The sequence below is a fragment of the Meles meles genome, chromosome 11 (genome assembly GCF_922984935.1).
Source record: "Meles meles chromosome 11, mMelMel3.1 paternal haplotype, whole genome shotgun sequence".
Classification (NCBI taxonomy): domain Eukaryota; kingdom Metazoa; phylum Chordata; class Mammalia; order Carnivora; family Mustelidae; genus Meles; species Meles meles.
In genome coordinates, this window is record NC_060076.1 from 7,252,351 (window position 1) to 7,275,301 (window position 22,951).

At 57.2% G+C, this 22,951-nt stretch overlaps 2 protein-coding genes across 3 annotated transcripts; one reads left to right on the top strand and one right to left on the bottom strand.

The window, feature by feature from the left end:
* Positions 1-3,762: 3,762 nt before the first annotated feature.
* On the bottom strand, positions 3,763-16,756 carry LCN2 (lipocalin 2). The gene is made up of 8 exons (XM_046023450.1): positions 16,523-16,756; positions 7,234-7,417; positions 6,543-6,679; positions 5,270-5,349; positions 5,017-5,136; positions 4,677-4,778; positions 3,963-3,996; positions 3,763-3,839 (listed from the first exon to the last, which is right to left on the bottom strand). Exons 2-7 carry the CDS (start codon positions 7,369-7,371, stop codon positions 3,974-3,976), a joined length of 600 nt encoding a protein of 199 aa, XP_045879406.1. The 5' UTR covers positions 7,372-7,417; positions 16,523-16,756; the 3' UTR covers positions 3,763-3,839; positions 3,963-3,973.
* Positions 16,757-17,640: 884 nt separating this feature from the next.
* Positions 17,641-22,721, top strand: PTGES2 (prostaglandin E synthase 2). 2 transcript variants are annotated; one of them, XM_046022343.1, is made up of 7 exons: positions 17,641-17,942; positions 19,188-19,323; positions 20,021-20,079; positions 20,434-20,583; positions 20,856-21,056; positions 21,397-21,514; positions 22,158-22,721. In XM_046022343.1, the coding sequence occupies exons 4-7, from the start codon at positions 20,471-20,473 to the stop codon at positions 22,278-22,280; spliced, it is 555 nt and encodes a 184-aa protein (XP_045878299.1). In that variant the 5' UTR covers positions 17,641-17,942; positions 19,188-19,323; positions 20,021-20,079; positions 20,434-20,470; the 3' UTR covers positions 22,281-22,721. The 2 variants fall into 2 exon arrangements, with proteins under 2 accessions (XP_045878299.1, XP_045878300.1); XM_046022344.1 differs by having other exon boundaries at positions 17,642-17,942; positions 19,126-19,323.
* Positions 22,722-22,951: the final 230 nt, after the last annotated feature.

Consider the following 22,951-nt stretch of genomic DNA (forward strand, 5'->3'; position numbering starts at 1 on the left):
GGCGGGGTCATCCCGGGCTGCCAGCCCAGAAGCCTACATGGTGGAAGAGGCCTGGAGCCCGGGAGAAGGAGGCGGGCACCCCGGCCCCTCCGCTCCGCTCGGCCTGCGCTGGGGCCCTGCGGGCTGGCGAGCCGGCGCCTCCGAGTGGGCGAAATCTGAAACGCGTTGTCTCTAAGGCTCCCTATGACTTCGGAAGATTTAGGTTCACAGACTCAGTGAGAGTCACCGTGTGTGTGGCACAATGCTGCGCGTGGCTTCAGGAGAAGGTTGGCCCAGCCGCCATCATCCCCCACCCCTTTAACCTGGTGAGAAAGGGAGACCTGCCCAAAGTCACCCCCCAAGCCACTGAGCTGGACCCAGAGGTATTATCCTGGCCAGGGGTCTGGCTGACTCACTTACTGGGAGTCCTGTCCCTCTAGCTGCCCGGTGCTGGTCTCATGCTTCCTGCGGGCAGAGCATCCTTGGGATAGCGGTCGGACCTGGGTATGTCCCAGCATATCCCCCTGTCCACAGCCTGCCATTCGTGCCTCCACTGACTTGCACACTGGCAGCCCCGCCTTCTCCCCCCAGACCCAGGTGGAATGGAGGTGAGGACTGCCTTGAACCAGTAAGCCGGGCTGAGAAAGCAAGAGGCCTGGGCATCCACCTTCGGCAGGTGGCTTAGAGGCCCTCCTTAGGACCACGGCATTTCACCAACCAAGAAAGCAAAGCCCCGTGAGCCCTGACCGGCGTAGAAACACCTGTATCCGAGCGTGGCACACAGGTCTGCAGAGACAGGGCAGAAACACAGGTCACTGGTGTGGATGTGCCGATGTAATCCAAACACATTTATCCCTGTAGGCACGAGACACCCAAACAAAAACACAGACACATGTTTTCCTCTTAAATGTGAAATCACACATGAGATCAATGGGACCTGACTCGATGTCTAGACCAGGGGAGAAACACGCAGACTCTAGGGCACAGGGGAAGGATCAGACAAACCCTCAGAAAGTCACGTAGTTTCTCAGAAACAAACCTCGGCACTCACAGATCCGCACAGATCTGCATACCTCACGGTCAGTCGCAGCAGGTGCCCCAGGCTCGCTCAAGTGTGGTTCAGTGCTGGGGTCCCACGGAAGGCCTCTCCCTCCGCCCACCTCACTGCCATGGTCAAGGCGGGTAAACCAGACCACAGGACAAACAGTGACCTACTCCATCCAGCCCTGATGAGGGAAAGGGATGTGCTCTGGTGCTGCCCTGCCTCTGCAGTCCTTGTACCCCTCTGTGTCCCCGTCTCATTAGCCCTGCCATGATTCCCTCTCTGAACTCAGTGTAGTGGTCTGCCCCCAAAGATATCTGGATCGTAATCCTTGGAACCTAAGAACAATACCTTATTTGGAAAAAGGGCGGGAGCTGATGTGATTACAGAAGGTATTCTGGGATGGGGAGGTTACCTTGGATCCAGGTGGGCCCTAAGTGTAATTCATAAGTGTCCCTAGAGAGAGGGATGCCAAGGGAAATTTGACTGCAAACAAGAAAGAAGGCCACGTGAGGACCTCAGCAAAGAGAGAGATTCGGAGATGCCTCACTGCTATCTTAAAGAAGGAAGAACGAACCCCAAGGCAAAGACGGGGACTCTCCCCCAAGAGCCTCTGGAGGAAGCACAGCCCTGCTGACCCTTTGCTTTTAGCTAGTGAAAGTGATTTCAGAATTTTGGCCTCCAGAACTGTAAGAAAATAAATGTATATTGTCTTAAGGTGCCAGCGTGTGGGGGCGCCTGGGTGGTTCAGTGGGTTAAAGCCTCTGCCTTTGGCTCAGGTCATGATCCCAAGGTCCTGCGATGGAGCCCCACATCGGGCTCCCTGCTCTGTGGGGAGCCTGCTTTCTCCTTTCTCTCTCTGCCTGCCTCTCTGCCTACTTGTGATCTCTCTCTGTCAAATAAATAAATAAAATCTTAAAAAAAAATAAGATGCCAGTGTGTGATAATCTATTATAGCAGTAACAGGAAACTGATTAAAAACCCAGTGACTCCAGGAAGAAACACAAAGCCCATTTGTGGCCTGAGTTTGATCCTGAAAGACCCAGCAGGTGCACGTGATGCCAGGAGGCTGCATGGCTTGGGCCAAAACAAAGAAACGGTCTCTGTTGCCCAAAGTGGAGCCCCAGCACCAGGCCTGCCGGGGTTGGCTTCCCACCCCCTCGGCCAGCTAGTGGGGTCTGGCCAGCTGTCCCTTGGGTGCCCTTCTCCGTGTGGGTCTTTCTGTGCTTGGGGAGAGCCTCCATCCTTCCTCCCTCAGCCAAGGCTGCAGCAAGCTGGTCTCTTCCTGGAAACTGACCCAGACCATTGTTTTCTTTGTTTTGTTTTGAGAATGAGAGAGAGAGAGAGAGAGAGAAAACACAGAGGGAGAGGGAGAAGCAGACTCCCTGCTGAGCGGAGAGCCCCATGGGGCTCTGTGCCAGGTTTTACTGAAGATTTTTATTTATTTATTTGACAGACAGAGATCACAAGTAGGCAGAGAGGCAGGCAGAGAGAGAGGAAGGGAAGCAGGCTTCCTGCTGAGCAGAGAGCCTGATACGGGGCTTGATCCCAGACCCTGGGATCATGACCTGAGCTGAATCTGTGCTGGGTTTTATTAAGGGCTTGATCCCAGGAATCTGAGATCATGACCTAAGTAGAAGGCAGACACTTAACCAACTAAGCCACCCAAGCACCCCCTGATCCAGACTTGTAAGGCTGCAGCCTATCTGGTGGGCCTGGGTCTCAGGCCTGTCTTGCTGCCTTGGGCTGAGTCTGGGACTGCTCAGAGCTCCAGTATTTCCCCACTATCCCACCCTCCCCACCACCCACCCCGCTCAAGGGTAAGTGTGCAAGTCTCTGGAATGCCTGGGTTTCTTCAGAACCTCACCGCCTCTGGCCTTTGACCTTGCAAGGGCAGAAGAAGCCAGGGAGGGAGTTCAAGTTTACCATATGGTGTGATGCAGACACACAGGGGTGGACAGGGGATGGTCAGGCCCCACACACAGGCCCAGCCAAGTGCTGGGTATAGGCCTGGAGCCCTCAAGGCTTCTGGAATCTGGTTTCCTGGCAGCATATTCTCCTCTTTGCCTCGCCTGGCCCTGACCTTGGTGATCCAAAGGTCATCACAGAGGTGGGATGTAGGGGAGGGACAGCACTGGGAATGGGGTTAGCGTGGACACTGCCACCCACCAGTGGACCCATAGGGGGGTTGGCAGAGGGAAAGACAACCACCTCCAGTGGCCCTCTGTGCCTGGCACGGCCTCAAGCTGGACACGCTTCTGCCCTATCCGCTGTGCACCCCCACCCTGGCTGCAGTCTTCCAGGATCTACAGGGCCCTGGTGAAGTGTGTGATAGCACTCAGTCCCCCCAAACCCCCGCAGCTCCCTGGCCCTGCTGCAGGTGGCTGAACGTGGGTATGAGACGTGCCCCATCAGTGTGCTGGGAGGCGGGGGTCAGTGGGGGCTGCTGCTGGGGCTGTGTCTGGGCCCGGAGTTGGGAGCTGCAAGTGTTGGTCAGAGCTGGACTCTGTTTCTGCCGTCCCCAGCCCTCTCTGGGGACCACGTCGCTGGGAGTGATGCTAATAGGAGCCCACCCTTTGCTCTTCTCCCTCTCAGACGGCCCAGGGGTCAAGGAGCACAGACTCGGGAACTGGGGACATGTGTTTATTTAGCAAGCAAGGAAGGGTTCCATCAGAAGGGCAGCCTGGGGAGCAGCGGGTGGGCTGTGCAGTGAGAAGGGTCTCCCGGCTCTCTCTTGGTGTCCAGGTTGGTGGGGACAGCTGGGCAGTGCCCCAGGCAGAGGTCGGCGTGAGGTTGATGGAGTGGGGACAGAAGGCACCTAGAAAGAGGGTCATGGGAATAAAGAGGGCAGCAGTGCTGGGCGGGGGACAAAGGCAGGCCTGGGACCCTCCCCCGCTGCACTATGGCTCCCATCAGTCCCTTCTTCCTGGGCCGTACTCACCGCATGCTCGTTCACTCATCATCAATGCACTCGTCTGCGGGGGATAGAGTGGTCAGCATGGGCAGAGGTGTATGGGGGGAATCCCTGACCTCCAGGGCCCCTATACTTCCCCTGGGATGCCCTGGGCCCCTGCCTGGCCCAGCCACAGAAGATCTGGGAGTTCCCTTCAAGGATGATACAGCAGAGGGGTGGATGATGGGGGCAGGGGATGAGGAGAGAAGCCAGAGGACAAACAGACCTGGGTGACCCCCATTCTCCAGAGGTGGACATTAAGGCCCAGCCACATGGCTGCTTGGGCACCAGAACTTCTGTGTGTATCTCTGCTGAGTCCTGACCACCCCGCAGCCTTGGGGAGGCGCCTGTCCAGGCCAGGCCCCCTGAGCACCTCCCAAGTCAGTAGTGAGCAAGCCCCAAGGCCAAGGGGGAACCAGCCCAGGACAAGCAGACCTGGGCGGGGGGAAGGTGGCCAGGCAAGGAGATGGGAAACTTGGACCCGGGTTCTCTGTCAGGGAGGAACCCTTGGGACGCACCCTGCTGGGTGCCCCACAGACCCCTGGGCGTGGCAGGGTCTTCCATGAACCCAAAGTGGCTCCCAGGGTCTCCAGTGATGGCAACAGGGGCCTGAGTCTCCCCGCGTCCCCTTTCCCTTGTGAGGCAACATTAGACCCGGACAGTCCCCCATGTCCCCTTTTCCTCTCCGTAGCTGACAATTACCAATGGGGATAGGGAAGATGATGTGGTTATCGGTGAGGCCCAGGGATTTGGCAAAGCGGGTGAAATACTCCTTCAGATCGGTGCTCAGCTGCTTGGTCCTCCCTGCAGTCAAGATGGCCAGTGAGTGGCAGGCAAACACTCCATAAATAGTCTTGAACTTGTGAATGAGGCCTCAGAGCCCTTCCTCACGGGAGGGGTGGGGACAGGCCCGCGGGAAGACCCCGCTCCCACCTCCCAGGGGCTCAGAGTAAAGGGGACTTTGGGGCCTGGGTGGGATGGGTGTCTTCACCCCCAGCATGAACGGGAGCGTGGTCCCAGGGGACGGTAGGAGAGGACCTACCGTAGAGGGTGATCTTGAAGAACTCCTGGTTGTCGTGAACTTTCTTGAAGAACACCATGGCGAACTGGTTGTAGTTGGTCATCATGACCCGCACGGTGTAGCTCTGCACCCCGGCATGACCTGCAGCGTGGCCGTGAGGGGGTCAGCCCGCCCTGGTCGGGGGGCCGGCATCGTTTTTCCTCCCCAGCCTCCCCCCCTCCCCCGCCAGGATGGCGTCTGTGCCCCGTGGAGACCTGCCCCGCTCAGGACTCACTCTTGATGTCGCCCAAAGTGAACTGGCCGGGCTGGAGACTTGGGACGAAAGTTCTGATCCAGTGGTCACAGCTCTCGTTCCTGTGAAAACAAGAGATGGGTGGTGGGTAAGAGGGCGACAGTCCAGCGCCCGCAGGGCTCAGTCAGTGAAGCGTCTGACTCTTGATTTTGGCTCAGGTCCTGATCTCTGGATCCTGGGATGGAGCCCCCAGTCCGGCTCTGTGCTCAGCACAGGCTGCTTGAGATCCTCTCTCCCTCTGTCCCCGCCCCTGCTTGCACGTGTGTGCACACACGCTCTCTCTCTCTCTAATAGATAAAATATTTTTTAAAAAAGGTGGCAGCCCACCTGGCCACAGGAGGCCCGCGGCCACCCTGCACCAGTGGGTCTGGCTCTTCCCCGCTGAACGCATCCCTCTTATCTTACAGCTTCCTGCCGTAGAGTCTCCTGGGGGATTCACGCTCCGAAGCCTACAGTCTGTTGATGCCAAGGATGCCCTTAGCTCTTGGGCCGACCCTGCCCTCTCACGGGCATCCCATCGGGTACCCTGGCACCCCAGAGCTCATCTCCCCAAACCTGCCCTTCTTCTGTTCCTTTCTCCACAAGTGCTCCAGTCCCGTCCCCCAAGTTCCAGAGCCAGAGGTCCACAGGAGCTGGGTAATTCCTGGCTCCCTTCTCTAAGTCCTCATCTGCCCCCATCCTGGTCATCTCCGGCCTGGGACTGACCAGCCTCCCTCATTCTTCTCCCTGCTGCAGCCACACCTGCTTGTCACCAGATCCGTTTGGTACTGGTGTCTGAGGACCCTGCCCTGCGGCCACCGCCCCTCTCCGGGCTGCTCGGTCAGCTCCGGCTCAGGGCAGCCCCGTGATGATCTCCTGAAGGAGCTGGTACTTCCTCGAGGCCCAGCCTAGACACCACCTGTCTGGATGCCTTGATGTAGCCCTGGGTGGGATTCCAGGCTGGCTCGAGTGACCCTCCTCCTCCCACTCGAGGATGCCCCTGCTCTCTCCACTCCCGTTTCCCTAGGGCTGTCTGCGTCCATCCCCAGTACTGTCTGTGTGTCCGCGCTGAAGTGACCAATAAATGCTGATCTAGAGAATGAAGGAGGGGATGAATGCGGGGGTAGGGGGGGAATGTGGTACCCAACGGTAGGATGAATGTCCACCTTTCAGCTTCAGTCAGTCATCGCTTGGCTTTGCATCAGTCTGCCTCTCAGACCCCCGGGGCGTCCCTGCCGCACTCCCCCTCCCCCACCCAGCAGGTGGTGGGTCTCACCGGATCAGGGTAGAGGTGACGTTGTAGCTGTGGTCGTCCTTCAGCTCGTATGTGGTGGTGTACATCTTGAACTGGGCTCTTCTTGTGGCGTTAATCGAGTTCCCTGCTATGCCTATGACGTACCATTTTCCCTGGAACTACGGCGGGGAGGGGTGGCCGGTGATATGTGGAGCCCAGGAACGACCCCCTGGGCGCCCCACCCCCCGCCCCGCTGCTCTGTCCCTGCAGGTACCTCTAGACAGTCTGACTGGGAGCCAGGAGCTGGGCAGCGGGGACCCTGACTGGCCACACAGGCCTGCGCTGATGCAGCCACAGGAGTTGGGGGGACCCCAGCCAGGAGGGAGCCCTGAGTCTGGTAGGGACAGCGTGACCCTTGGCAAGGGGCCCGCTAAAGTCCCTGATCCTGTTTCCTTATCATGCAGAGGGCCTGAAGATGTCCCCACCTTGCAAGGACTGTGGGGATTACGGAAGGGATCGTGGACCTGGCAAGTTCCGCTCAGGTGACTCTCTTGTCAGCGAAGTTGGGGTGGGGACGGGGGTGTGGGGTGTGTCTTCCATCAAGGGACCCGAGGGTGGGCTGAGCTGAAGCCTGAGCCCATCCGGCCCTGACACGCTCCCGAAGACTCTGCCTCTCCCCACTCTGTTCACACTCTGAGGCGCCCCCCTGCAGCTGCCCCTCTAGGCCCCTTACCTGGTCCTCCTGGAAGTCGGGCTGCAGGGGGATCTTGACCAGAGGTGGGGCTGGGATCGGACTTACGAGGAGGTCCTGGGCCTGAGCCTGCAGGGCCCCCAGCAGGACGAGGCCCAGAGACAGGAGACCAAGGGCCATGACTTCAGGGCTTAGGAAACTGGCGTGCTGGACAGCCGGACAGCAGCTAAGGAGGAGAAGCTAGTGAGAAGGCTGCCCCGGGGACCCTATTTATGGTCCCCTGACCAGTGGCTCACGCCAGGGTGGAGCGAATTTATCCTTTGCCAAATCCAGGAAGGGTGAGGCAGTTGCCAGCAACTCAGGCTGAAACATTGGGCAAGCTCTTGGTCCCTTTCCCCCAGGTCAGGATTATGCAAGGTGAGGGGCAGGACGGCCAGGGTTGGGGGGAGGGGCATTCCCCAGAGCTCCACATCTCTGCCAGGGACAAGGAATCCTTTGTGTGTGATCCACTGTCTCCTATCTGGACAAGCTGTCATCCCTGACCTCTAGGAGTCTCGACTCAGCTCAAGTCCAGGGTGGGGTAAGCGCAGAGAGGCCCTTTCCCGCACCTGATGAAACCAGACAGTGCCTCGCGCCAACAGACTGTAGCACTGATGAGGGAAAACAGAAGGCAAGCTGACTCCCCACAACCCACCCCCCATATGTGACATTCCTCAGGGGTTCCTGGATGCCCCAAAGCTAAGGAAAGGAAAAACAGTTAACTTAGAGAGATCACAATCCTGCAAGAAGTGAATCTCCCTCAGTTTACAAATGTCTTAGCAATCTGCAGGAACAAAGCATTTCTGTCAACCTAGCTTCCAGAAGGAAATGTAGATACAATGAAATGTCCTTATAAAGGGGCGCCAGGGTGGCTCAGTCGGTGAAGTGTCTGCCTTTGGCTCAGGTCATGATCTTGGAGACATGGGACGAAGCCTGGCGGGGTGGGGCTCTCTGCTCACCGGAGAGCCTGCTTCTCCCTCTCCCTCTGTTGCTCCTCCTGCTTGTGCTCCCTCTTGCGCGCTCTCTCTCTCAAATAAATAAGTAAAATCTTAAAAAAAAAAAATGTCCTTATAGGCTGCAGCCCATTGACAGATGCTTGAAGTGGGTGGAGCGTATGCTCCTCCAGGAGGCTCCCAACTACCCTCGTATTAATATCTTGCTAGAGGGAGAAACAACCTTAACTTGACAAAGGCAGTATCTTTTTTTTTTTTTTGGAAAGATTTTATTTATTTATTTATTTGACAGACAGAGATCACAAGTAGGCAGAGAGGCAGGCAGAGAGAGAAGGAAGCAGGCTCCCTGCTGAGCAGAGAACCGAGAACGATGCGGGGCTCGATCCCAGGAGCCTGTGGGATCATGACCTGAGCCGAAGGGAGAGGCTTTAACCCACTGAGTCACCCAGGCGCCCCGACAAAGGCAGTATCTTGTGAGTCTTCTTTAACTAGGAAAATCCTTTAGAAATCTCCCTCCTCTTTACCCCTGCACAACTCCCAAGTATATAATTAGTCACCGCTCACAACCCTGGGGTGGCAGCTTTTTCTGCCCAAGGCTTCTGTCCCTGCGCTTTAATAAAACATCATTTTGCATCAAAGACGTCTCAAAAATTCTTTCCAAAAATTATTTTTTTATTTATTTATTTGAGAGAGAGAAAGAGAATGAGCGAGCGAGAGAGAGAAAGACAGAGAAAGCACCAACCAGGAGAGGGGCAGAGAAAGAGACTCCCTGCTGAACAGGGAGCCCAGTGTGGCTTTGATTCCAGGATTCTGGGATCATGACCTGAGCCCAAGGCAGACGCTTAACTGACCAAACCACCCAGGTGCCCTCAAGAATTCTTTCTTGGTCATTGGTCCCCACTGAACCTCACTTATATTCCAAAACCCCATCACTGCTTCCTGGTTTCCCTCCAGGGGAGGGGAGGCAGCTGAAAGTGGACCTTCCTGGCAGGGAAGGACAGAATGCACGTACCCTGCGCTCATCGACCCAGATCCTGGCCCTCCCAGGGACCCCACACCAGGGCCTGGCCTGGGGTGAGATACCCTTTCTCCAATGAAGGCCCACTAGGCAGTGTTCTCATGGTGAGTCTGCGGCTCCCCAGCTGGCAGAGGTGGCCCTGGACCTCAGTTGATCCCTAAGGGACTTGGCCCCTCCTGTAGGCCCAGGGGACAGAGACCCCCAAGCTGGGCCTGGCTGCTGCAAATGAGACAGCTTGACAAAGCAGGGCTCTGGGGCAGCAGTCCCAGCTCCATCCCGGTGGGGGGACAATGAAGGACATGGCCTTGCACTGGGTGAAGCAAGTGGGCTGGGGCCCACAGTGGGCTCTCTACCCTGCTGCTCTGGACACCAGGTACTTTGGGTCACAGTGCGTGCAAGGACTCGGCCTCGTTCTTGAGAGACCATCGATACCATCTGCTGGCTCTGGCCACAGTCTTGGGCTGTGGAGCCCAGGGGCCTAGGCCTGGGCCCCCGGGACTCTTTCTGCCACGGATGATCCCAGCTTTGTCCTGGAGGGAAGCAGGTTCCTCATGGGAGCCTGGTTGTCCAACGGGAGGCAGTGCAGGGTCCTAGCCCCTGGGTGGTGTCTCCTAGAAGTCACCAGAAGAGCCGCCTGGCCTGAGGCGGAACCGAGGGCTCACTGGCCTCAGATGACTTCCGGGGCCTCCTTGGCTTTTCTAGCTGCTACAGGGGAACCAGCTCCCCTAGTCTGGGCTTTGGGTGGTAGACCCCGAGGGAAGGGACTCAGGGGGTCCTGAGATGGGGAGTCAGGGTAGCCTCTACCTCCCTGATGCCAAAAAGGCCCCCAGAAAACCCCCCGCCTACTCAGGCCTCTCAGGGTGATGAAAAAGCAGAAAGTGAGGATGAGCAAAGCTTTGGGGAAATGATGTTGCCACCAAAGACCACGTGCCCCCTGGAGTCACCAGGGGCCACCTCTCACCTCTGTCATCCCTGCTCCTCCCTTTGACCTTAAAAGGTTATCTTTGAGTTTGCTGGGACTGCCGGATCAGAGGGAGACGGACAGGCAGAGCCTACCACTGGACAGAATATTCTAGACTTGAGAAGTCATGAGGTAGCATGGCCAACGCTCCTTTGGTACGAATTCACACTCCTGCTCATGAGGGTATGAGGTGGGGAGGGGTTAGGGCCAGGTCTGGAGCCTGAGAGAACCAGAGCCAGTTGCAAGAAGGGAGAAGGCCCGGCTCAGGGGCCCCTAGTTGAATCCTGACTCGGTGAGGAGCTGCCCACCCTTGCCCGCCCCACCCTTGCCAGATTTTCCCTCCGTAAAGACAGCTGCATTGCAGATGCTGTGAGGTGTTGAAAGGAAAACCACAGGCCCAAGATGGACTCACTTATGTTAAGGGCCCTACATCAGCAAAGCCAAGACCTAAGGCCTAACCCAACCGTAGCTCTGACCCCCCTGCACCGCCCCCCGCCCCATGTAACCTTTGACCAGTCCACATGGAATTTCCAGGTCAGCACCATGAAAAATTATTTTTTAAAGATTATTTATTTATTTGACAGAGAAAGACACAGCGAGAGAGGGAACACAAGGGGGGGGGGGAGGGGGAGAGGGAGAAGCAGGCTTCCTGCTGAGTAGGTAGCCTGATGTGGGGCTCGATCCGAGGACCCTAGGATCATGAGCTGAGCCAAAGGCAGATGCTTAACGACTGAGCCACCCAGGCAGCCCAGCACCAGGAAATTTACTGACAGATCCCTTCCATTTCCCTTACGTGGGTGACCTTGCCTAAAACAATGGATTCCTTGATAATAGTTTCCTTTTTTCTGTTCCTTCTCTACCTTTAAAAACCTTTCCTTCTCTGCAGCTCAACAAAGCTCCATTCTTTTTGCTAGATGGGGTGCTGCCTGATTCATGAGTTGTACATAAATCCAGTTTGATGTTTTAAATTACTCAGCCCAATCTGTGTTGTTTAACAGAGGCTGGGCACGCACACAGGGCGGCGTCTCTACCTGAGGCCGACTCGGAGCTTCTAAGCAAACCCAGTCTTCTCCGGGTGCCGGCTCCAGGCGGGTCTGGGCCTTATCTGTCTATTCTTATCTCTGTGTGGACTTGGCCTCAGCGGACGACTGGTGATCGCCACCTCGTCGGCCCTTCCTAGCCTAGCTATCTCTCCCCTCTGGTGGCCCAGCTCAGAAGCTGAGGGAAGGGTAAGAGTGAAGGGGACAGGGGCACCTGGGTGGCTCAGTCGTTAAGCATCTGCCTTTGGCTCAGGTCATGATTCCAGGGTCGTGGGGTCGTGGGATCGAGCCCTATATCAAGCTCCCTGCCTGGTGGGAAGCCTGTTTCTCCCTGTCCCACTCCCCCTGCTTGTGTTCCCTCTCTCACTGTCTCTCTCCTTGTGTCAAATGAAAGTCCAGAGCAGGACTTGGAAGGCCCCAGCCCTGGCTTCTCCCAGGAGGGACTTGGCCCCAAGGCTTCTGTGTGATGTGTTATGGACTCAAATGAGTGAGCATTGTGGCCTTCAGGGTCCTGTCTACCCTGGAGCCCTTGGAGTTGGCTAGAGTCCAAACAGCAGGTCCACACCATGGTCCCCCTGAGTGCTGGGGGGACGCCTCCAGGAGACCAATCCCTGCTGCAGGAACTCTTGGTGTCCAGAGACGAGCCTTCCTTGGCCACTGTGGGTCCAAACACCCTGGAGGAGGAAGGTCTGCTTGTCCAGAGCCTTGGCTTGAGTCTCTAGTTTCCAGAAGCAGCTTTCCAATCCCCAGGCCCCCCATCTGTCATGCTAGGGCTTACAACGGGGCCTCAAGGATCTGCTGGTTCCTGCCCCTTCCATCTGGTTGGGACCCTGCCTATGGAAAAGCTCTAAAAGGCAGCCCCTCCCTATCCCTCCCACAAGCACCCACTGGGTTCCTCCTTCTGCAAATGTCCTTTGGGCCCACTGGGCAGGGGGCAGCAGGCCTTGCCATATGAGACCTGGGCCCAGGGCTTCCACCTCAGTCTGGCCCTCAGGTACCTGGCCCAAGCATGCCTCCTAGCTGGGTGCCCCTGCCTCTCACTCTGGAGCCTGGGCTCCTGTGCAGGCTAAAAGGGCCATGATGACCTCAGTGGGGACTGGAGGCCACTGCTCTGGGCAGGGCCTGCCGTGGGCACCAGGCTTCTGACAGTTAGTGGGTAGATACTGGGCTCCTGTGGGGCTGGGCAGGAGACACCTCTACCTGGCAGGGTCCTGGTGCTAGCCAAGACCCGGCTCCTCCCAGCTCTGCACCCTTCCTGCCTGGGCTGCAGCCCTGAGCACCCCAGGAAAGAGCATCTACACCTTGACCACTCCTAGTCAAGCACCCCCATGAGCCCTGCCCGCCAGGCCCTTGGCTGGGCCTCTGAGGGACACCATCCAAAGTGGCTTGCGTGAGAGGACTAGTCTGGCTCTCCCAAAAGACTGATTCTCCTTGGGGCGCCTGGGTGGCTCAATGGGTTAAGCCTCTGCCATCAGCTCAGGCCATGATCTCAGGGTCCTGGGATCAAGCCCTGCATCAGGCTCTCTGCTCAGTGAGGAGCCTGCTTCCCCCTCTCACTCTGCTTGTGATCTCTTTCTCTCCGTTAAATAAATAAAAAATCTTAAAAAAAAAAAAAAAAAAAAGACTGATTCTCCTTTGCACCCTGGGAACCCAGGACCACCAGGAGAGTGCCCAGTCCAGGGGGCAGGGGAATGGGTTCTGGAAAGGTGAAAAGAGTACAGATATCTGAGAGGTACTCAGGCTCCTTTGAAGTCCTCCTAGAAGTATAGGGCTCCAGCCCTTCTGCCCCTCCCCGTTCATGCCAGGTTGGGGTCACAGTGGCTCTTCCTCTCACCCTGGGCTTATTTCACATGAGCTATGGTCTGTGACTGAGCCTTTCCCTGGGGGAGGGGGTCATAAGACAGGCTATGACAGGCAAAGGATGAGGTCAGGCCCCAAAGGGAGAGTGTGTCCAGCTTCATGAGGAGAAGGGGCCAACTTGGACCAATGGAGAGTGGGGTGAGGGGCCAGGAGGCAGGTGAGGGGGTGGAGGAAATGCCGAGAGCATGCACCAAGCCCTCTACAGAGGCCAGAGGACACAGGGCACAGGTCTGGGTGCCTCTCTCTGGGCCCAGGGTCCTTTAGGTCTTGGGTGGACACTGGCCTCCCCCTAGGTCAGTGCAGCTGCAAGTGTCCCTCCCTCATTGCTCGGCCAGGTCTGCCAGGACTGGACTGTCCCATGGTTCCTTGTTCTATGGTCCCTGAGTCCTGGGCTGAAGGTTTCTGTCACACTCCCCCACCCCCCCCACTCCTAGGTTGAAAGCTAATTCTCAGGGCAGTAGTATTTGCAGGGGGGGTACTTTTTGGAGGCGATTAGATAATGAGAGTGCAGCCCTCATAAAGATTAGTGCCTTTATAAGAGACCCTGGAGACCCCCCTCACCCTTTCCCCCATGTGAGGATAGCGAGACAACAGCCACCTACGAACCAGGAATCGGGGGCTTGCCAGACAGTGAATCTGCCAGCGCCTTGACCTTGGACTTCCCAGCCTCCAGAACTGTGAGAAATAGATTAAAACAACTTCTATTTGAGTACAGTTGATACGCCATGTTACATGAGTTTCAGGTGTACAACACAGTGATTCAGTTTCTGGTTATGTTTTGCCCCAAGTGTAGCCTCCTTCTGTCTCATGCTATATCATGGACTATATTCCCTATGATGCATGAGAAACAAATTTCTGTTGTTTATAAGCCATTTAGTCTGTGGTATTCTGTTACAGGCTGAGATAGCTACCTCCCCAGACTGCTGGATCTCACCATCTTGGGCTGTCTCCTCTGTACCTCTCTGGAGACCTTTGTCTTGGTCCACCTCGTCCTCCATATCCTTAGGTCCCCTGATCAGCCACACCCTTGACCTCTCCAGAGCGCCCTCTCTGAACAGTGAATTTCCTACTTTTAGCATCTTCCGGAAAGACTATTTCCTAAATCATCAAATTACTGCCACAAATCACTACAAACTTTTTGGCTGAAATTAACACATTCTGAAGACCCAAAGTCAAAAATTAGAAGTTCACTGTGCCAAAATCAAGGTGCGGGCAAGGTCACTCTCCCTCCAGATGTTCTAGGTGATTGTTCCTTGCCTCTTCCAGCTTCTGCTGGCTGCTGGCTTTCGTTGCCTTGTGGCCCGTCTGCTCCAACCTGCCTGTCTTCACATCCCCTTCTCCTCTATGTGTGTGACCTCACTTGCCTCTCTAAGGAGCACACTTGTGATGACAGGCACGGCCCATCTGGATAATCTGGGATGACCTCCTCCTGTCCAAATCCCAACTCATTTTTTCTTAAAATATTTTATTTATTTATTTGACAGACACAGATCACAAGTAGGCAGAGAGGCAGGCAGAGTGGGAGGAGGAAGCAGGCTCCCCGTCAAGCAGAGAGCCAGGACCCTGGGATCATGACCTGGGCAGAAGGCAGAGGCTTTAATCCACTGAACCACCCAGGCGCCCCCAAATCCCAACTCATTTAAAAGGTCCAATAAGAAGAGGCAAAGATAAGATCAAAAAAAAAAAAAAAAAGAAGAAAATGAAGCGAAAGACCAATCATTAGTTTTGAATATTTGCCTTCTACTATTAAAATACTGGTGAGTTGTGAGAATAATTTTCTTCTTCTCATAGAAAGTTGAAAACTGAAGGCACTGTGTCAGATTATGAATCAGGAATTAGAATGCTGTCAGTCTTCAAGAAAGGAAAAAAAATCTGGGCTATACCAAGATTTGTTTTGTTCGCTTTTGAAGTGTAATGTACACATTTAATTTATACACTTTGAAAATCAGACATTAGTACATTAACCATTAAGACATTTTAAAAAAGTAGTAATAAAGAAACAAAGCAATCTTGTGGGGTGCCTGGATGGCTCAGGTCATGATCTCAGCGTCCTGGGGTCCTAGCATCGTCCTGGGATCCAGTCCCACGTTGGGTTCTCTGCTCATTAGGAAGTCTGCTTCTTCCTCTCACTCTCCCTTTGTGCTCTCCCTCTCTCTCAAATGAATAAATAAAGTCTTAAAAAAAAGAGAAAAAGCAATCCTGGCTGAACAGCAGCCTGGCCGTTTTGAAGAGTGCTCCTTCTGTCAGCCAGATGTAGCATGAAGCTGAGCTTGAATCCCCAGCTGGGGTCACAACAAACATGGCATGTGCGCAGTCTTAAGCGTGTGCTTTAGAACACGGAAAGGCTGCAAAGGAATGAGCGACGTGTCCTGAGTAAAGGTTTAGAAAAGGAACCATAAAATAAATGCAAAAAAAAAAAAAAAAAACCCAGAAACCAAAAAACAAACAAACAAAAAACACCACCAGAACGAGAATACGGAGTGCAGAAATTAAGAAAATAGAAACAAAGATAGAAAAGGAATATCAAATCCAAACGCTGAGGTCCCCTGGGCATTAAGCAGGGCTCTTTGCTCAATGCTATCCAGAAACAGGGGGCTGTAATGAATGAATGAAGAAAGCAGCAGTATAGGGGTCAAGGGCAGTGAGCCTGCCCTAACATCCTGCCTAGTCTTGACCAAGAGGACCAAACGAAAATTCTGCCAAGTATTTTGGTGGAGGTGCTGGTCACTGGGTTTCCATTCTCTATTTGGCAGAGGTGGAGCAGATGCCGGGTGTGCAAAAAATACGAGTCTCTAGGGTACAAGCCTCTCTAGCCTCCAGCCTCTCCCCATTCATTCATTTTTCCATTAAATCCTGACACATCGCAATGCAGGAGACACTAATCATTAGTCTTATTTTACAGATATGGAAACAGGCTGGAAAAGGTGAAAAACAGCTGATGCTTCTCTTTCCATATCCCTCCCTACACTCCCCACCCTGTGCTGGGCAGGCAACAGGCTGCTCTGTAAGCAGGTCACATTCGCCAAGGCTCCGGGTCACACCAGCAAAGGTGGCTGGAGTGCAGACTTGGCAGGGCGGCTTCTCCCACCCAGACAGCCCCTCTTGCTGAGCCAAAACGGTCCACCCGCCCCATCCCCTCAGGAGCCTCCGTCTCCACAGGGGCTGCAGTAAGTGGCTGGAGTAAATGCCAAAAGGGCGAGTGATCTTGAAGCGGCCTCAGTTTCCCCATCTGCAAAACGCGGTCGGTTGCCCGCAGTTCTCCGGTTGCGGTTTCCAGGGACCCACTCGGAGGTGCTCGCCCTGAACCACCGGGCGTCACCTGCAGCTGCAATCTACGGGGGGCGAGGGGTGGGAGGGTTCCAAGCCCCCAGCCCGGCCCCGCTTCCCCTTTCCAGGAGGGCAGCCCTAAAAAAAGCAAAGGTCGCATCAGCAGCATCCCTCCCTCCACTCTCCAGACCACCTGCTTCCCCGAAGCCGTTGTCCTCTCCTTCCGCGCCCGCCTCCACCTGCATGCCCAGGTCCCCGTTATTAGGGTCCGGCTTTGCGGGCTCGGTTGCCGCGATGTCAGCGCGACGGTGGACCGCGGCGACCGTCGCACTGACAGCCGGCGTCGGGCGGAAAGTGGAGGCGGCGGATAGTACGCGGAGCGCTCCGAGTGGAACCGGGAGGAGGAATGCCACCGGAACGCGGGATCCGCCCGACGCAAGCCCCGCCCCGCCCCGTCAGGCTCCGCCCACCACACCCGGAACTCTGTCCCGAAGGCAGCCCAGCTCTCGCGCTCTCTCCTGCGAGCCCAGCTCTGCCCCGCCCCGCCGTCAGACTCCGCCCCTCCCTGCCCACATCCTGACCTGTCTTTGGATCTCCGCCTACTATCCGAGCCCCGCTCCTTTCCGGGCCTCCGGGAGGGGCCATCCGGGACTGCCCGCCGCGCAGCCTAGGCGCTGGGGACCTGGGCCCTCAGCTACGGCGAGCAAGCCCGGCAGAGGGGCGGGGCAGCCTGACAGCTCCTCTCTGCCCATCCTGCCGCTGGACACCTGCTAGCCAGCGAGCCAGCGCCTCCGCGTGGTTGAAATCTGAGACACGTGGTCTCTAAGGCCCCTAGTGTGTATGGAAAATTTTATGGTTCGGGGCACAGAAGAAACGGTGCAGCGGCGCGGGAGGGCAGAAAGAGCCCGAGTCGCAGGCACCAGGTGTGGACCTCCTGGACCCAGTGCAGTGACCCTTTTTGTGACACCCTTCAGGATTCAATCTCTTGCATGAGGTAGAAGTTAATAAACACACATTTCGGACGACGCTGGGACCCAAAGTCCTCACGACGAGTTCCTGCGTTCGGCCCCGGGTCACCACCGAGAAGGGTTATAACTCATGTTCAGAAGCCGGCATTTAGCGACTCCCAGACATCCCAGAGTGTGTTTCTGTGGCTCTCACGGGTGCGTGGAAACCGGGCGCCCAGGATGCACGCTCAAGTTCCTCCGGGGAAGTTCTTCCCCGCTCGGCGTCACTGTCACCCCTAGCAACCCTCGGACGATGGAGACCCGCCCCTTTAAGGGAAACCTGATTCCCCGCCGTCTTCGTTTTGCGCGCCCGCCCGCGGCACCGGCGAAGCGAACATGGCCCAGGCTGCACGGGCGCTGTGGCCGGTCGGGCACGCTCTGGCCTGGAGGCTGGGCGGTCGCCTTCCGTCGGGACTCCCCGCGCAGAGTCGGGCCGGCTTCGCGGGAGCGGCGGGAGGCCCAGGCCCCGCGGCCACAGCCCGCAAGGGCAGCCCGCGGCTGCTGGGGGCGGCGGCGCTGGCCCTGGGGGGCGTCCTGGGGCTGTACCACACGGCGCGGTGGCACCTGCGCGCCCAGGACCTCCGCGCCCAGCGCTCTGCCGCGCAGGTAAGCCCGGGCCGCACCGAGCCGCGGGTAGGGGTGCTGCGGTCTGCGCCGAACTTGAGGACTTCTGGCGGGGTCAGGTATCACCTCTTCCGTCCGTCCGTGACCTTGGGCAAGTGACTTGGATTTAAATCTGAGCACTTAGTGTCCTCATCTGTGCAATGGGGTCGCCGCTGTTGCCTGCCAACTAGAATTGTTGACTTTGTCGTAAAGTCATTTTCTAACGTGTTTTTAGACTTTTTAATGGGAAGATTTGGAGATTACAAGAAAGGAAAAGCAAGCCTGCTTCATTACTTTCTAAACATTTTGTCGTTTGGAAAGTAATAAACTTTCCCTAAACCCTCCCACCATCTTCAGATCATAAGGTTGTGCGTTTGTTTATTAGTTTCAGTATTTTTAGGGAACCGATAACCCTTAGATTCCAGGCCCTGAGATAGAGAGGTGCAGGGAGGTGTCCCTTAGCTGGGTTGTGGCCCAGGTGCCCCTTTCCTGGGCTCAGGGAAACAGGGTGATAGGAGGGAGTGGAGTTCTCTGTATCTCTCTGCCCACCCGATGTGGTCCAGCCTCAGTGTCCCATCTGAACAGTGAGGGAGGGGGCTGCTGCTCTGGCTTTTAATACGCAGTGAGCGTCCCTAAGGCTCATTCACCTGCTGAACATGCAGATCCAGGCCCTCCCCGCCTTGGAGATTTGAGGTTGATCCCACTCTGGCAAAGGCTGGGCTCCAGCCCCTCACCCAGAGGGTCCCTTGGGTTGAGGAAGTTTGGGTGGGCACTCCAGGTTGAAACAATTGCTCTGCATCTTGGGTAGCCCACCTGGGGCCGGCAGGGGGTGGGGTGGGGTGTGTGTGTGTGTGTGTGTGTGTGTGTGTGTGTGTGTGTGTGTGTGTTGTCCTCTTGGACCAGGAGGGAGAGGAGAGGGGTCTGTCTGATATTCATCAAAGACCGGAAGATTCATCCTACCCATAATTCCTGCCTGAGGTGGATGCTGTATGGGCGCTTGAGGATGGACCGTCCACTGCCCGGGTCTGCTCCCCACCTCCCTGTGTCTCCCTTTCTCTCTGCCACCTACCCCCATTCCTCCTGATGTTCTCAGCCTCCTCCTAGAAGTCTCCCCTGGGAGAAGTTTGCTTGGGGGTGGGGCTTGGGCACCAGGCCTCAGAAGCCCCTCCCTCTGCTCCCCGCCCAGCTCTCCCTGCCCAGCCGCCTGCAGCTGACCCTCTACCAGTACAAAACGTGTCCCTTCTGCAGCAAGGTCCGCGCCTTCCTCGACTTCCACGCCCTGCCCTACCAGGTGGTAGAAGTGAACCCCGTGCGCAGGGCCGAGATCAAGTTCTCTTCCTACAGGAAGGTGCCCATCCTGCTGGCCCAGGAAGGAGAGAGCTTGGTGAGCCTCAGGGAGCGACCGCCCCCAGCCCGGGTTGTCCTGGAGTACCCCCTAGGCAGGCCCTGCTCTGCAACTCTGGAACAGTGTGGGCTCTTTGGACCTTGCTGTGGGTTATGAACCAGCTGGGCCCAAGGGAGGCTGAGCATCCCAGAGTTCAACCGTGTGAGCTCTGAAATCAGGGTGCTCCGGGCTCAAGGTGGGGCTCTGCCGCTCACTGGTTACATGACTGGGAGCCAGTCACTTAGCCTCTCTGGGCTTGCTTCTTCATTAATCAACAGAAGGCCATACTCTCAGGTGGTAGGGAATGCTTGGCCCGTGCTTGGCTCCTAGTTTGTAGCTTCTAGAGCCCATCCTGCCCCTCAGTGCCCGGGAGGCCAGGCAGGTGAGTGGTCAGGGCCCAGACTTTAGGTCCTCCCCACACCCTCCTTCCCATTAGCCACACTTGGGCCTCTCTTACTCAGGATGGGCCTGGGCAGCGGTGGGGGTGGGGAGTGGAAGGGTGGGACTAGGTCCTGTGGGGCGGGGAAAGCTCCATGGGCATCAGTTTTGGGGATGAACCCCCAGGGATGGACAAACAATGCCAGGGTTCCCCTGGACCAGTTTCCTGGGATGCCTGCATGTTTATTTTAAAAGAGCCCTAGTGATCCTGCTGGTGGCTCCAGGACCCACTCCCCCAACTTAACCTCTCGTCCTCCAGCAACAACTGAATGATTCCTCTGTCATCATCAGCGCTCTCAAGACCTACCTGGTGTCGGGGTAAGGAGCCCCTCGGAGGCCTGGGCTGGCGTTGCATTTCATGCCTTTTATCTCCCAGGAGGCCTCACCCGGGTTCCCCCAGGGGAGCAGGGTGGGCATTCTACTCTGAGCCGCACCCCCCCCCAGCTCTGCACGTCTCCCTCTGTCAGGGAGATGCTTCTGTATTTGCCCCAAGGCCCTCTTGCTGCAGGACCCCCTCTGGCTCCCAGAAGAGGGCGGGAAGCTTTGGGGGGTTGGTCCAGGTTCCCCTCCGGCGCCGGCTCAGGTCAGGGTAGATGTCCATGCTGAGCAGGCAATGACCTGGCCTCCGAGAGGAAGAATTGGTTGGGATGAGACTCTGGCTGTCTCCCAAAGGCAGCCCCTGGAAGACATCATCACCTATTATCCACCCATGAAGGCTGTGAACGACCAGGGGAAGGAGGTGACGGAATTCTGTAACAAGTACTGGCTCATGCTGGATGAGAAGGAGGCCCAGCGCATGTATGGTGGGCAGGAGGCCAGGACGTAAGTGAGGCGGGGGCAGGTTCCGGGAGGTGGAGGGGGCAGGGTCTTCTGGAGGTGGGATGAGGGAAGACGGGCTCAGTGAGACACTGAGATGGGGGAGCAGGGTGGGGAGACCAGGAGAGCTGGGGCTATGGCCAGGGCTGCTCCGGCCTCGGCTTCCCATCCATACGCTGCGCGGTCTAGACAGTGCCCCTGCTCCCGCGCCTCCCAGGCCCCGGCTTCGGTAGCCCACCCAGCCTACCTGCCCTCTGTCCCCCCTGTCTTGCCCACAGGGAGGAGATGAAGTGGCGGCAGTGGGCGGATGACTGGCTGGTGCACCTGATCTCCCCCAACGTGTACCGCACCCCTGCTGAGGCCCTGGCCTCTTTCGATTACATCGTCAGGGAGGGCAAGTTCGGGGCAGTGGAGGGTGCTGTGGCCAAGTACATGGGTGCGGCGGCCATGTACCTCATCAGCAAGCGGCTCAAGAGCAGGTGATGGGACTCAAGAGCGCGTGTGTGCCTGGGGGGCCTGCTGTCCCCGAGCCCCTAGTCTATGCCACGCCAGGACCCGCAGCCAGAACTCCCAATTGCCTCCGCCTCCCCAGGGGAAGCAGACTGGCCTGGGGGTCTGTTCCATGCCTCCTGTTGCTTTCTCTGGGATTGGGTCTCTTGTCTTCCTTTGGTCATGGCCTCTCTGACTGGGGAGGATGATAAGTGATTTTTGCAGGTGTGATGTCCCTTAGGGGAGTGGACCTGGCCCCCTAGCCTTCCCGTTTTCCCCACCTGGGCCAAGGGTTGGAGTTTCCCTAATGGACTCCCCCTTCCTCACCAGGCACCACCTTCAGGATGACGTTCGTGAGGACCTCTATGAGGCTGCCAACAAGTGGGTGGCAGCCGTGGGCAAGGACCGGCCCTTCATGGGGGGCCAGAAGCCGAACCTGGCTGATCTGGTGAGTCTGGTGGTGGCAGGGACTGCCCAGACTAGACGGGCCTGTCTGGGCAGAGGAAGCCCACATGGAGGCAATACCTAGTCTCACAGCTCTCCTGCTCTGGAGGCACCTGGCTCCATCCAAGGAACTGTCTTGCTTCACATCACTGACAGGTTCGGGGGAGGGGCTGGCTTCAGGCCCAGCTGGATCCAGGGATCCAAGTGGTATTACCAGGGCTCGGGCTCATCTGTTACATCTCAACCCGTTGGAGCTGCTTGCACCCAGCAAAAGTCCTGGGACAGTGTCTTGTTGGCCTGGCTTGAATGCCCAGCCCCGAAGCAGTCCTTCGAGCTGGGATGGGATATGTTGATTGCCAGATCTGGGTCTTAGAGCTGGGTGGTGGGGTCGCCTCTCCTCAGATCTCAGGACCCGAGAGTGGGGCAGGATGTTTTCCCGAAGGAAATTCTAGAGGTGGGGTTTGTCGCCCAGATGGGGGAGTGGATGCACGGCAGACAAAACCTACAGAAACCCCCCACATTTCACTCTGAGCCCCATGTGCACAATTGGCCGTCTAGTGAGCCCTCTCAGAGAGGGGAGGTGCCGGGCCCCAGGGCGCACAGCTGGCGGAGGGCAGATGTGGACGCCCCGCTGTGGCCTCCCGCAGGCAGTGTACGGCGTGCTGCGCGTGATGGAGGGCCTGGAGGCTTTCGACGATCTGATGTGTCACACCCGCATCAAGCCCTGGTACCTGCGGATGGAGAAAGCCATTGCTGAGGCCCCCCAGTGACCTGAGTGTCCCCGGAGTGGTGGGACACAGCAGAAGCCGCCGGCTGCCGGGGACCAGGACCACTGGGTCAGCGACTGATGCTGTGCGGTGGGTGGGGGATGGGATCTTTGTGCCTCTCGCCCTCCCACCCTCCGCCCCTCCAGCTCCTTGGCTTCTAGCACTGAGCACCTGCTGTAGCCCTGGGACACTGGGGGACAAAAGCCAGCCTTGATATCTGCCCACAGTCCCTTGAGGGGCACAGAAGCCTGCCCCCTTCTCTGTGATTTTCTGTGGCCTTCTGTGTCCACACCTTGGGGTGGGAATTGGCTCAGGCTCCCGCCCTGGACAAGGGAAGGAGGAATATTCTGGTTTATGAAGGGTTTCATCTCTGGCTCTTCCTGGTCCCGGCTCTTCCCAGGTGCCCCTGGGACTGTGTGTCACGTTTGCAATAAAGAAAACGTTTGCTGCTCCGTTCATGGCGCTGTGGTGGGGCGTGGAGGGTCCCGTGCGGGACTGCTGGTGAGCAAGGCTCCGGACTGAGGCCCCAACCCGCCCTGGTGGTAACTAGTTTGTCCGGTGCTGACTGGGTGTCGGGCCTGGGGAGAAGTACTTGGCAGGCTTTGTGTCACAGGGACCCCGGGACCGCACCACAGGATAAGCAGCGGGGAGGCCTGAGATGTCCCAGGACGCAG